Source organism: Amblyomma maculatum, chromosome 3, assembly GCF_055883805.1.
Source record: "Amblyomma maculatum isolate TAMU_Amacu chromosome 3, ASM5588380v1, whole genome shotgun sequence".
In the NCBI taxonomy this organism is placed as follows: Eukaryota; Metazoa; Arthropoda; class Arachnida; order Ixodida; family Ixodidae; genus Amblyomma; species Amblyomma maculatum.
In genome coordinates, this window is record NC_139346.1 from 190,605,082 (window position 1) to 190,620,179 (window position 15,098).

Consider the following 15,098-nt stretch of genomic DNA (forward strand, 5'->3'; position numbering starts at 1 on the left):
TGCTTGCAGTTGAGAGTGTGAAGTTTGTGTGCTAGAAAAGAATTGATGTTCTGCATGCTGTAATAGGCAAAATTGGTGTGATCAAAGTTAGGAAGCTGCTTGTACCATTGAAAGTTTAGCATAGCTCATCAGCATGAGTATTCGTGCACTCTGTTATTTTTGCCATATTATCTGTTTCTGTCAATGGTGATTCCCATGCATGAAGAACTATTATTTCATTACCGTATTGTATGCCTTGGGAGAGCTCTTATGACATTCCCTTTTAAATGTGGCAGCATAGAGTAACCAAAGTGGGAGTTAAATGGCCTCAACATCTGTCTTTATGTTGCCATGCAGTACTACTTGTTGCCAAATTACTTTCACTATATATGCTACTTAGTATTGTTGCTGTTATTTACTTTCTTTTTTGACATGAAGCTTGAGATTTTACATTGTTTCTTTCATGCAGCGCATCGCCTCCTTGAACAGCAAACTCAAGTCGATTCTTGCCGGTAATATGGCTGATGATGTGCCCCAACTGGATGACTTTCCTGAAGTGAGCTTCCCTTTGGTGTCGCTATATTTTCGTGTATTACTGTCTAGTGCCTTTCTATTTACTCTGTATGGAACTGGGTGTGGGTTGTGAATTAGCATTCTTTTCCTTGTCTTGTCCTTCCTAGCATGCAGTAAATTTTGCAAGTGCTCGACCCCTGAAACGCATGTGTTGTTTTCTCTGTAAGCAGCACGGTTATATTGTTATTCAGAAGCCAGTGAATTGTTTCATTTTTTTTTTTTTCAGATCTTGTCATGCATGAATTTGTTACTAGATGTTTAACTTTGCCGCACAGTATTTTGTGACAGTATTACTATGTTTCATTGGTCTGCTTTGCTTCAGGTTGAGGGTGAGACCAGCGTGGACATCAAAAGTGAAGAGGAGAAGCGGGAGAAGTTTCTGAACCTCTTCTCAGGCTTGAAAGTGTTCCTTGGTCGAGAAGTGCCGCGAGAATCGCTCACCTTTGTGTTACGGTAAGACATGCAGCTCTTGAACTGGCACGTAGGGATCAAGCGACCACAAAAATTTGGAGGAAAAAAAAAATTGATTTTAGGAAGCATCAGATTTGGTCTCCGTAAGTCTTCTTTACTCATATGCAAAAAGTCTTTCCTCAAAATTTGTGCTGAGGTTTTTTTTTCTTTTTTTTTTTTCTTTTTTCTTTTTTTTTTTTTTTACTGGGGGTAGCAGAAAACTGGCACAGATCTCAAAAATGGTCGATTTTCAAGCATGGTAGTTCCACTTTTGCAGTGCTGCTCTGTGGTCCATCTCAAAGACGAAATGAAGCTGGCAGAGAAAGCGATGAGTATCTCATGGGGCCTTTCGAGGGGACTCGTAGGTTCCTCCAGTGAAAGTTGTCAACCTATGCCAAGAGTAAAACGCTTGGTTGCGAACACGAAGACTGCGGCAGCACGTAAACGAAAAAGGAGGTAGCTTCTATGGAAGCCTGCACATTCAAAAGAGAGCAGCTTAGGGTGCAGTGCCAGGGTCGACTTCAAAGTCAGTGGTCACCTAAACAGTACATTAGCTAGTCTCGTCATATGTTAAGTGATGTTTGGCAGAGCAAATAAATGCTCAAACGTCTCTAAGCTCAGCGTGGCACAAGAGACAAAGGATGAAGGAAGACACAATTGCTAAATACAAACATAAATTTTGGATAATTATCGACACTAATTGTGCCTTCTTTCTTCCTTGCCTTGAATGTCTTGCTGAATTTCGGAGTGTTAGCTTGTACCAACAGGCCCAGCTAACATTATTCGAGCACCCTTCGAGAGCAGTTGGCTGTGATGGAAATTATGTTGGTAGTGTTCAGCTCACAGGCAAAGGAACGCGGGTGTGAATTTTTAATAATAGTTCATTTATTGCTTGAAAACCACAATAAACAACGTACTCAGAATAGTAATGCAACAAGAGATCGCTGATCTAGCCCCCGGCACAAGTCTTAAAATGTATGCATACAGAGTATTACACACTGGGTGCCTACCGTGCATAAATGGCACAAGAGTACTGTAATTAACACTGCACTTTCCAAATGCAAATATGCCTGTTTTTTTGGAACATATAGGGGCAGATAGTATATGGCCGAAACCTGCACAAACAGATGAACCAGTAATTAAACACTCGCACGAAAAGGGAACAAGGGAAAATACGGGAGCATGAGCTAATGAAGACTGTAGTCATAGGGAAGACCGAACTTTTAAAGGACACTTCTAGATATGCTTTTTGTCGCCTCGGAAATAGCTTAGAACAAAGCGTCTGCAATTCACTTCCTGTGGTGTTTACGATGTCAGTGAGCTATCACTCACTCACTCTCAGTAGAAAGAGACTGCCAGAGGTAAAAAAGAAAAGAAAGAAAAGCAGGTCTGGATAAATGAAAAGATTGGTATATTCTGTGATCCCACCTCTCCCACAACCAATAACACTAAAAATTGCAGTCCGAGGTAATTTTGGTTGACATGAACTGCTTGCAAAACCTCAGTGCCACATTTCTAAAAACTGTTTTTTAGCCTGACTGCCCTGCTCGCAGACAAAGTAGCATGACAGTGACTTTAATGGTTATTGTGTGGTTTCTTGCATTGGCTTTCCTGATAAACTATCGCTCAAGTTTCTCCTCGAATTCACATGCTAATTTTTCTATCTATCTGATAAACTCAATATACAGTGATTTCTGACGTTTCTAAATTAGTTTCAGGTTCTATTACTTTGTGACTAATTGGATGCGAGATTAATGAGACTGTTTTTCAAGCTTGGATATAACATTCTAGGCGGAAAAAAATATATAGTAAAACCTCGTTACAAGAGACACTCAAGGGACCCGAAAAGCATGTCTCTTGTAAGCAAGGTCTCTTGTAACCAAAAATTCTAAAATCACTGTGTTGATCAGTTTACTGCACATCAGTATATAAATGCATTCACATGCATTTATAGGAAATTGTTCAGGAAAGATTAAAGAAGTTATTCATACTAGTACATATTTTTGTGAGTGCAGAGTGTATTCCTTCCCAAATTCTGGAGGTAAAGCACTTCACTTTGCAAGCCTTCCTGTTGCTCTAATACCTTTGAGGTACTCTTACATGCTCGTCAACCTCAGATGCTTACAGGCTTGTCACCCTCAGATGATTCACAAAGAGAAAAACATCAGGACTCTAAGCTTTCACCTTGTGATCAAATTTTAACAGTGAGGAGTTAAAAATGCTGGATGTCATTCATGCGTTTTGATTTGCTTCGTAGGTAACAGTAATGCGATGCCGTTTTGACTTTCCAATCATGGGGAAGCACTCCTCAGTTCCTGACATACACAACAAAAAGGACATTGATATGGAACAGAATTTAGCTAAGGGAATCTGAAGTGCATCATGTACGAGTTGGTACGCTTCAGCTGCATTGCATGAGCACACCTGGGTTGTGTCTCTTCTAAATAGTGAAGAATTTACTCCACGAACCTAAAAAGTTGCCCTTAGTAACTGAGTGTCTCTTGTAACCATGTCTCTTGTATGCAATGTTGTTAACATGGCAGACATAGGAAAACCAACCAAGCCATTTTCAAATGTCTCTTATAACCGAGTGTCTCTTGTAACGAGATTTAACTAAGGTTGATAAAAATTTTAGAGAAAGTCTTTCATCAACCACTGCTTTGTGTAAAACTCTGAGACTGCTGGCTCTAACCTGTTTTACTGTCATGCCAGGCTGACTACGAGCTGTATATAGGAATTAAATATATAACAGTTTATAACGGTAAAACCGCTTATAGTATCTTAATAAAATTTTGTACTTACTCATTTTTGCACTTTCCATAAGCATGATGAATTTGATCGGTCTACACCAGAAAGTAAAGGTATTCCCGACCTGCCTTTTGAAGGCCATGAAGCATATTCCAATGTAAAGGCAACGTCTTGTGTACTTTGCTTTTAGTGCTCATGACTGAGCAAACCTTGCCTTGCATTCGTTCTGACTAAAAATTGTCTCTTAGTTGTGATGCCTGTCACTGATAATTGGCTCTATTACGTGCATGAGGTGTTTGCTTGAGAATTGCCGCTGATAATTTTCTTATTGTAGATGCTGAAGTTGTTCAGAGAGATTTTTTAAATTTCCCATCGGGAACATCCCTCGGGAACATGCACCGATGCGGGCAAAAGTAAAATGGAGCCCGCTATTTCCCTCTAAAATTCTTTTGCACTTTCTTTATTTGAAACTGGCAGTCATGGTGTGATCATAACGGTAGTAGAGACCAGTGCGCTTTCACTAGGACAAATAACATTTTCTTATCTCAAATACAGAAGGCGTAATTGCAATTTGAACGAAAAAGCATGCCCTGTTTACTTATTTCCGCACCTGTACAATAGCTACATATGGGGAAAAAAAATGCATGTTGTCAGCTCAGTGAATGAAATTGATTACATAGATCAGTGTAATATTGCTTGAGAATAATAATAACAATAATTGGTTCAGAGGAAAGGAATGGCGCAATATCTGTCACACTTGTCCGTGGACACCTGAACCGCGCTGTAAGGGAAGAGGTGAAGGTGGGATTGAGAGGGAAAGAGAGAAAGGGGTGCTGTAGTGGATGGCTACGGAGTAATTTGGACCACTTGGGGATTTTTAACATGCACTTACATCGCACGAACACCTCTTTGTTTTGCCTCCATTGAAATTGCTACCAACATTTTTTGTGAACTAAGCAGCTCCAACTTGAAGCACTCGACAAAAATTTAGTCTGCTCACATATCGCTTTTCCTTTTTGCCACAGTTCCTTTGGTGCTGAGGTGTCTTGGGACGAGACGCTCTTTGTGGGTTCCACTTTCTCAGAAAATGACCCTACAGTGACTCACCAGATATCAGACAGGCCACAATTGAAGAAACGCCTAATGAACAGGTGGGCCGCGTGCTGCTTTCTTGAATTTGTGTCTGAATGAAATGAAAAGCAGACAAGGCATGGTGGCATGCCTTGTCTGCTTCATCTGATGCACATCATCTGATTTTCGCAGCCAGTACAAGATAACGCTTGGAATTGTGCACTGACTAAGGATGGCTGTTACCTTTCATTGCACTCAGGCTGTTTCTCGCTTCTTCTTTAGGACCTTTTCTTCTTTTGAGTTAGGAATGTCAATTCTTGGCAGATGATTATGTGCCAAATTTCATAGTGTAGGAAACACACAATCATTCCCTCCTAAAGAAAAAGAAAGGAGGCTCGCACTAACCACTGCAACTTCAAGTTTACTTGGTACTGTGTTCGTGATCTCTCTAAAGTTCGAACATTTCTGATAGGGGTTTCGAACAGCATTTGCAATTCAGTTTGGTTCTCATCACACTTTCTCTTTGAACTAACCGAACGTCATGAAAAAGTTCAGAAATTATGGATTTCTAGTTCACGTAAACTGGTAGTGAAACATCGCGACATTTCCAGATGGCAGTACAGTGCAATCCACTTATAACGATATTGAGAGAATGGGAAAATTCGATCGTTATAACCGATTATCGTTATATCTGGACCGGCAAAAAAAGAAGTAAAGAAAAAAAAAGCAAGAGAGCGCTCATGCATTTGCCTGTGCATGCAGACTTACCTACTTGCCAGCGACGATTCAATCGGATAAAACAAAGCTAGTCACTAAAGAACACTCAACACTTTATTGCTGTACTATATATAAAGGGAATAAATAACTTAATCTCGCCTAAAGAAGTCTGAAATTCGCGCTTGCTTGAGCGGCAGCTGACGCTTGATAATTTCAGTCTGCATAGTCTCCAGTTGTTGCGCGTACATGTGCGGCAGTCCTGTAGCATGGATGAAGCCTATCAGCGACTGGATGGACTGTACGGCACTTCGTGACGACAATGGAGCTGGCGTGGTGGTGTCACTGCCATCGTTGTCCATGGTGCCGTCATCGTCGTCACTATTTTCACCATCGCTCGATGCCGCTTTTTGTCGCTGCTCCTCGGCAATGGCCTCATCGGTAAATTCCTCACACGAAGCAGCAGCGCTGTCAGCGTTTAAAAAGTCGTCCAAGAGCGCTCCGCCGGCATTGTCGGAAGATGCAACATGATCCCATAGTGCACACACATCGGCAGTTTCGGGGAGCAAGTCATCTGTATCTGTCCCTTCTGAGACCGCACAGTTGTGGCGCACGAAGCCTGCTTTTCTAAAGCAGTTCTGGATTGTGGACTGCTTCACTTCGTACCACGCATCATACACAAACCGCACCGCTTCGATCAAGCTCACCTTCAGGTGAGCAGGCCCGGAAGCATCCTCTGGCGATCCCGAACGGTCTATTTTTAAGATCAGCCATTCGAGCATACGACGTCTATAGAGGGCCTTGAAATTGGCAATTACGCCTGCGTCCATGGGCTGCAGACCTGATGTGGTGTGGGGGCAGGAAGAGCAACTTGACAGACGTCAGCTTCACGCTGACGCTGTGTGCTGTGCAATTGTCGAGGACTAGAACCACTTTCCTCTTCTTTTGCTCCATTAGGCCGTCAAATTCAAGCAGCCATTCCTGAAACAGGTCGCGAGTCATCCACGCTTTCTTGTTATTCTGATAGCGGACCGGAATGTGTTGGTTCCTGAAGCAGTGGGGCCTCTTTGATTTCCCGATCACAAACGGCTTCAGACACTCGCTACCGTCCATGCTGTCGCACAAAAACACAGTCACTCGGACCTTGCTGTGCTTCCCACCGCTGCACGGATCTCCTTTGAGAGCGTGCGTCCTTGAAGGCAGCATTTCGTAGAAAAGCGCTGTCTCGTCCCCATTGAAAATGTCCTTCTGTTCATAGCGCTCCAACAGCTCGGGCAGTTTCATCGCCAGCCACTCGTCTTTCGCCGACACGTCCAGCGAGGCAGCCTCCCCGACCACGTTTCTATAAACGATGCCGTGGCGATCTTTGAATCTTTGGATCCATCCTCCGCCGGGCTCGAAGTTTTCACGTCCCAGAAGAAAAGCGAATTTCTTCGCCTTTGCACAAAGAATCGGTCCTGTGATGGGAACATTCTGGTTGCGAGCGTTCAGGAACCACTGGTAGACTCTCTTCCACATCACTGTACAAAGGGTCTCTAACCCTCTTTCGCTGGTCGTCGTGGCCGCTGGAGCCGGCTTTCTCGAGGACATCTGCAGCCTTGATTATGGTCGAAATCGTCGACTGCGAAAGCCCATACTTTTTAGTGAGACTTCCCACCTTGAAGCCCTGCCGAAAATCCTGGTGAATTTGGTGCTTCACCTCGAGAGAGATCGCCTTCCGCTTAGTCGGCGCCATCTTCCACGTACAACGACCAAGGACACGCTCCCTTTCTCCCCACCTTCTCTCTTCAGCGATTGCGATGATGATGGCGCTCGCTTCCAAAGGCCGTACGCATCGCCTCCTTGCGGATTTCTCCACAATGGTCTATTTGCGGCACTTTTCGCGTCATTCTAATCAAATAATTTTATTTTTCGCAAATATTCATACGAAATTTGCTAGTAAATATTTTCCAGGCGGTCAAAATTCTATCGTATCCGATATATCGCCGATAATCGTATCATTATATGTGGTTTATTTTTACATAGGGGCGATGGGAAAATTGATAAATCTAAATTATTTGATCATTATAACCGATATATCGTTATATCTGGTATCGTTATAAGTGGATTACACTGTACAGTAAAAGCTCATTAATTCGACATCGACGGGACCGTGAAAAATTGTCGAATTATCCGACTGTCAAATTATCGAATGAAAAAAAAAAAAAAAACGAAATGAGCCCCTGGATGACGTACCTTTATTTGGTAAAGAAGTTAGTTATCACCATCTGTTTTTTCGGGCGAATTTGACCGGCGACAATATCGCTAATCGCTGCCAGATGCTCCGTGGCATGCGCACCATCGGTAATCGGTTCGCAGAATTCTTCCAGAACGGACAGCGCTTCCGCAGCTTCTTTAACCGTGCGCTTCGACGGCGGGGGCAGCTGTTCACAATCATCTTCTGATGACTCGTCGTGGCCGGTACTTTTAACTTTCTGAATTATGTCGTCTTCAGTCAGCTGTCCGGCGCCTGCGACGCCATCATCGATGGTGATGTAATCAGCAAGCCGCACAGAAGAAGGCAAGACATTGTCAAAACAGCTGTCATCCTCTGCGTTTGCGTCAGCCGTCTCACATGGCAGTGTCTCTGCACGGCTGTCCGGTGATACAAAACCGCTATGCCTGAAGCAGTTAGCGATCACTTCTGGAGGCGTCTTGGTCCATTCATGAGCCAGAATGTTTATTGCGCTGAGGAGCGTAAGCTCGTGTTTCTTCCCCGCTTCCATACACAGAAGCATGCTCTGCAAGACGTGCCTTCTGTATTTCCATTTCACGACCTGAATTATTCCCTGATCCATGGGTTATAGGGCTGAGGTTGTATTAGGTGGGAGAAACACCAGCTTGATCCATTCAAGGCCCGACACCTTGCAGTGAGCACTGCAATTATCTACAACCATGAGGACCTTGCGCTTCTCCATTCCAAAACGCTGGTCAAGCTGATGCAGCCACGTCTGAAAAATGCTGGATGTCATCCAAGCCTTCCTGTTAGCGTGATAATTAACAGGAAGGTTCCTCGCGTTTTTAAGGGGGGACGCGGGTCTTAAACAGGTCAAAAATGGGCGAAAAATTGATTTTGAGAAAAATGCATTTTCGGAATGTCTGTACCTTTGAGCACTAGCCTTCAAAATATCAACACTGAATTCGATCGGGAAATGCGGTAAAATCGACTTTTAAAACGCCACGGGAGCCTCGAAATGGCCAAAAAAGGGGTGAAAATTGTTCGAACTTCCCGCGCGCGCCGCGGGTGAAGCAGCAGGCTGGCCGCCGCCATCTTGGACTTGTTTTGAAGCTTGTTTCTTTGTGCGCATTTTGCGACATCTCCAAATGACGTCGCTCAAACAGAACGACCACCGTCGCGGGTTTTCCGAAAGCCGTTTCCGGTCCGCTGATTGGCTGGAGCGCGCGCTCGCGAAGCGAGCCCCTCGTCTCGCGCTTCCCATTGGCCAGCGCGACTGACGCCGTTTTTTTTTTTGTTTGTTTGTTTTTAACGTTCTTCGTCGCGGCTGCTGCTTCGCTCGTTTATGATGCGCTTTCGCGATCGTTATCAGTCGTTCCCGCAGCCGGTGCTGGTCTTTAGACGTAGCTCGGTAGACGTAGCCGTATCAGGAGTGTATTGAAAACGGAACCGCCTAGCGAGTGCGCGTCGAAGAATGAGTGCGGCGGCGCGCTGCCAGGGTCGCGCGGCGTGTTCTCGACCTAGCTGCAGCACGTCCGGCGGCATATAATCGTTTGCGAGCGGTTCAGAGGCATCAAAGATAGCATCGCTAGATTGAACTGTTCAGCTGATACTCATGGTCCTCACCAACGCTACCACTTCGTTGCTTTTTTATCGCGTCGCTTCAGACGACAGGCGAGCCTGACATCGCGCCGTTGCCCGCGTTCATTTTCCGCGGACGACTTCGTTTTTTTTTTTTTTTTTTTTTTTTTTTTTCTTTTTTTTTTTTTTGCAGATTGTCTAAGTAATCGCGTCGCTGCGCTCAAGGGGTGTGAAAGTTCGAGCTTTAGCTCCAGCAAGGGACTCCGCGTGCAGTCCTGCATGCACTGTACAGCAAAGTAGCAAAGTTTCATTCTGCAACATTAGCAAATTTATTAGGTCATTCCAGTATGCCGCTGTGCTTCAGCCTTAAACTTTGTGCAGGTTTATTAATATTGCAAGACCGTTTTATCGTAATTTTGAGTATCTGTTTGCCTTGAAGGGCACTGCCACAGGCATATGAAGTTGTAAATAAAGCTTCTCCCGCTGGTTCTAGTGGCGGTATATTTAGACTTTGTGGCAAGCTTTTACCAGTATTTGGGGAGGGTACTGTTATATGTTTAGTATATAGCCTTCCTCATAAAGAACAAAGCCTCACAACGATTCCATTTATATTACCATAGCTGCAGTGTAGCAAAAGTTAAAGGTTGTCTCAAAATGCAAATACGTTTTTCTCAGTGCTGTTTCTGGACACTGCACTCAGCCTTACTGTGCTTTTTCTCTACATTGTCGCCGAGTGACAATGACAAATTTAGCACCACTGCAGTCATATTGAAAAGATCAGAGGGTGATCCAACACTTACATCACTCTATCGAGATTTTTTCAAATTGCCATTAAAATAATATTGCATGTCAAAATATTTTGCTGATTTCCTAATGGCATACACTACCTTGGCCATGGGTAATGGTGATATTTTCAGTTTTAGTTGACATATTCAAAATCTAAAAACAGTTTTGGAAATGGGAAGAGCACGACATTTTTGGTGAGAAATATCACAGTGAGGCTACTGATTGTTCAAGTTATAATATGTGGTCAAACTTCAAATGCCGTTTTCTCAGTTTCGTATTTTTGGTCGATCTCTACAGTCTTACGCAGGGTTTTGATAACTTCTTTTTAGTTCACACTAATAACTTTGGTACCATTTTCTTCAGAGAGAAATGAAGTACCCGATGACATTTTTAGTTTTTTAGTTTAGGCAATGGATAAATGTCAATTTGAGATTAGCTTAATGAGTTCGTTTCAAATAATGCAGCCTTTTACTCTCACCATAATATGTGAGAATGACAGGCCTTTTTGAGGAAAACGAAGGATGTCATCGGGTATGGGAAGACTTTGGCTATCAATCTATGTAATTAAAAGCAACGAAATGCAATGAGAAAGTTCATTAAAGCTGCGTAAGAAATTCACTAATTATGCTCTGGACTTTGTTAGATAACTTTTGATCTAATACCACCAGCTCAATTATAATTACATTTTTGAAATCAGGAGAGAAAACCACATCTGTGTGCAAAGTTTCGTGAGATTCTAGCCATAACTAAAAAAGTTAGTTTTAAGACCCTCGTCCCCCCTTAAAGCATCTAGGCTTCTGCGCCTTTCCAGTCACTAAGAGCGGCAACCGCTCTGTTCCCGTCATGTTGGCGGCAAGTAGAATAGTTACTCTTTCCTTGCTGTGTTTTCCTGCTGTGCACAGGTCACCTTTGAAAGTTATCGTCTTGTCCGGGAGAGCTTTAAAGAACAGTGCTGTTTCGTCAGTGTTGAATATGTTTCTCGCGACATACGCAGCCAGATGTTCAAGCAGGTCGTTGGTCCGCCGCTCCTCGATTGCTTCTTTGCTCGCGGCAGCTCTTTCGCCACACACACATTTAAAACAAGCAAGCCAACCTTCGGAGGCTTTAAAATCTTCGACATTCATTCTTTCGACGAATCTTTCAGCCTGTGCACAAATTAGTGGCCCACTCACAGGGAGATAGGCCTCTCGTGCGTTTGTGATCCAACGCAGTACGGCTTCTTTGAGCTCCAGGTGGGCCGCCGTCCGCAGTCTTTTCCTTTTAGCATTGAAGCTTTCATTGTCGAACGCCTCCAAGATGCTCTTTTCATTTTTGACATACGTGGCCAAGGTTGTGCTCTTCACTTCATGTAAGGCGGCTGTATTTTGGTGCGATTATTTCACTTCACAGAATACCAGGTGGATGACATGGCTTTATGGAGATGCAGCGGCACCTTTAGTTATAGCTCAGGCTATGGTGAATGTTGCAGTGAAGTGGAGTGCTATCAGTAGTCGAACGGTCGAATGCTCTAACACCGCTGAAGCACTGCGGTGTGGGTTGTGTACATAAAGAAGCAGCGCACGTTTCCACAAGTTTCTTGTGGTCAGAGAGGGCCGCAGGCGTTCGATAGCAGCTATTCGCCGGGAAAAGTTTGGTGACAGACTACAGATCTGTTAAGAACAAATTATGCTTGCAACTCACACACTCGACATTAGTTTTAGAAGAGACCACTGACTGAACTTGCCAATGGGACTCAATTCATGTGGCCAAACGGCCCGTCATCTTGTCAAGAGGCCAGAATACATTGTGTCAGTAAAGTCTTTAAAATGACACAGAAGCTATGGCTGGCTTACGACCTTGCTTGTGCGCAGTGATGGCTGTGGATTTTAGAGAGGATTGTCTCAAAATTTGTGAACAGCCTCGCACACAGTGAAGCAAAAGACAACAAATCAGGAAAAAATAAAAGCAAAACAATATGTCGTCAATACTTAACACACAGCTGGCGGGTGTATACATATGCTGAAGCAGTATGCGTTACTGCAAGAAAGTGCACTACAGTCCAGCCCACTTATAACAGCCGCAGATATAACGAACGCTCGTTTAGTACGAACGAGGGCGGTGCTACCGTCAAAATATATATTGGGGCAATGGCACAGTGGCTCACATAGAACGAACTGTTGCGGCCTCAACACTCGGTCAGAGCGAACGCGAAGCTGTCGGGCCCCCGTAGTTGACCGAGCCGGTGGTGTTTGGCGCATTTCGCTCGACTGCGAACCCGCGGCAGGCGAATTTCGCGCACTTTGTGTTCCCCTGACACGACGCGAACACAGAGCGCACAAAGCGTCCCCCGGCGCTCCTTTGCGGGTAAAATAAAGTAAAAAAAGAAAAAGCGTGCATTGAAAAATGAAAACGAAAAAGCGCGCGCGCGCGCGGTGACGAAAGAGAAAGTGGCGCCGCCCGCGTTGCTGTGATGCATCCACGTGATCTGCGTCGGCCAATCCGGAATGTCAGGCGCCTGCTCTGCCGGCTCAAACCGGTTCTCCATTTGTTGCTCTGTTGCCACCCGCTCTGAGGGCATTGCGCTGTCGATTCTTTCTGTGCGATGGCACTGCGTTGACATCGTTGCCGCATCCGTGCCTTTCCCAGATCAGGGAGTTGAAGGCTGCCTCAACACGCGACCCTAAGGGCTTGACTTGCGCCTGGTGCGATGGAGGACTGTACGCCAACCTCTTCAGGTGCTAAAAGGAAAGCTGTCGACATCGCAACGAAAATGGCCATTGTTAATGAACTTGCTCAAGGTGCAAAAAACTGCGAACTGGTCAAGAAGTACGGACTGTCAAAATCGACCATTTCAGCCATTACTAAGGGCAAGGAAAAGATTCTTGGTGCTACCGTGAATGCCGACCCGACGACTAGAAAGCGCCTTTGGAAGGCGACCTACGCGGACGTTGAGGACGCACTGCTGAAGTGGTTCGCTGATGCCTGGTCTCGCAACGTTCCGATCAGTGAACCGCTGATGCTCTCCAAGGCTTAAGACTTCGCCTTCCTTTTGGACTTTCCCGATTTCAGCCCAGGCAATGGATGGCTCCACCGGTTTAAGGCTCGCCACGGAATTGTTTTCAAGGCGGTCGTCGGCGAGGCCACGTCTGTGAACAACGAGGACGTCGATGCGTGGCTTTCCGACAACCTCTCAACAATCACGAGTTATGCTCCACGGGACGTTTACAATGCCAACGAGACTGCGTTGTTTTATCAGATGTTGTCATCAAAACGCATGCCTTGAAAGGCGACAAGTGCGCAGGAGGGAAGAACAGCAAATTGCGCATAACCGTTCTTCTGTATGTCAATATGGACGGCAGTGACAGGCGGCTGCCTTTTGTCATTGGCAAGTCACGTAAGCCGCGATGCTTTGGAAGCTACGTGCCCGTACGCTACAGGAACAGTACAAAAGCCTGGATGAGTCTTGACTTATTTGCCGAGTGGCTTGTCGAGTTCAACCGCGACATGGCACGAAAAAACAGGAAGGTCCTGCTCGTGCTGGATAACTGTGCGCGCACCATGTGCAGCCTTCCTTGAGTGTGGTGACAGTGCTCTTCTTGCTTCCCAATGCAACCTGCAAAATTCAGCCGCTGGATATGGGCATCATTCATGCGTTCAAGGTGTGCTACCGGCGGCGCGTCATCCAACGCTTGTTGATCGCAATTGATGCTGCCATGCCAGTTCGCATCAGCTTGCTTGCCGCTGTGGAGATGTTGAAAGCGGCGTGGATCGAACTCACCGCGGAGTGCATAGCAAATTGCTTCCGCAAGGCAGGTTTTATGGGCCCAGGCATCGAGGACGCCATAGATCACCCACCAGAAGGCCAGTCGCACGAGGACTTGTGGCAACGCGTCGTTGACACGCAGCTAGCCAGACCTGACGTTGCCTGGGACGATTTCGTTTCTGCTGATGACGACGCCGACATTGCGGAGCCATGCACTGACGAAGCTATTGTGCGTGAAGTGCGAGCCCTTCCTGACCGACGAGGACAATGACGAGGATGCTGCTCTACCGCCGGTTACTGTGAACGCTTCAACTGCGATCGGTTACATCGCGTCGCTTAAGGAACTCGTGTGCAGCAGAGGCCTTGGCGATGAACATATTACCGCGCTGGAAAAATTAGAAACGGCAGTGATGCTATCAGCTTTGAAGGAGCAGACATGCATCACGGACGTTTTTCAAAAATAAAGTTAACTTTCGTCTCGCTTGCTCTTTTTGCCCGTATTATAGGCGGTCCACTTACTACGAACTTTGCATTCAAAGAAAAAAAGCCGCGTGACGATCAAGTTTGTTATAAGTGGGCTGGACTGTACTTACAAGTAAATACGGGTAGCGCGCTACGTAAACAAAACACTGAAGAGCGAGAAAACTAGCAAAAGTCACGAAAATGCATGTCGAGGCTTCTTAAGGATGACGACTGCGCAAAACTTTTGTACGGTGATTTTAGGGCGAAAGCACTTCGCAGCGAATGACACCAGCTGGCGTGCAGGCCAGTGAAGCAAACAAGTTTGTGCACATAGCATATTTTCGCATGCATGCGCAATTTGTGCATGTAGACTAGAAGCAGCTGCACGGCCATTCTGTGCCTGTAGCATCGCCCTTTCAGAAAAATTGTTATGCCAGTTGACATTTTAGTGAGAAACTTTGGTTCAGGCATTGCTTGTTTCATGGAACAAAAAGGACTAACTTTATGACCTTTCTATTGATCATTCAATATTTTGGAATTTAGATGATGTGGACAATGCGTCTGGTATCAAGAGATCGAAATCTGTGTTTCGTTACTGCTTCTAAGTCGATTAGAGATGATTAAAAGTTTGATCCTGATTTGAGAAGCGGTGAAGCTTTGGCTTTTGTAACCTTATACATTTGTCTTGCCACCAGCTTCATAAATTCACTAGAAAGCCATTTCTTTTGTGCCACTTTTCTTGGGAACATACTACCGCATTTGCGTGGCCTGAATTGT

At 45.1% G+C, this 15,098-nt stretch overlaps 1 protein-coding gene across 1 annotated transcript in view; it reads left to right on the forward strand.

The window, feature by feature from the left end:
• LOC146197270 (pescadillo homolog) overlaps positions 1 to 15,098 on the forward strand; it is a 35,569-nt gene that overhangs the window by 7,887 nt on the left and 12,584 nt on the right. Inside the window, exons 9-11 of the mRNA XM_084599063.1 lie at positions 449 to 535; positions 875 to 1,005; positions 4,776 to 4,901. Coding sequence (XP_084455189.1) covers positions 449 to 535; positions 875 to 1,005; positions 4,776 to 4,901 — 344 coding nt within the window. The remainder of the gene's footprint in view (positions 1 to 448; positions 536 to 874; positions 1,006 to 4,775; positions 4,902 to 15,098) is intronic.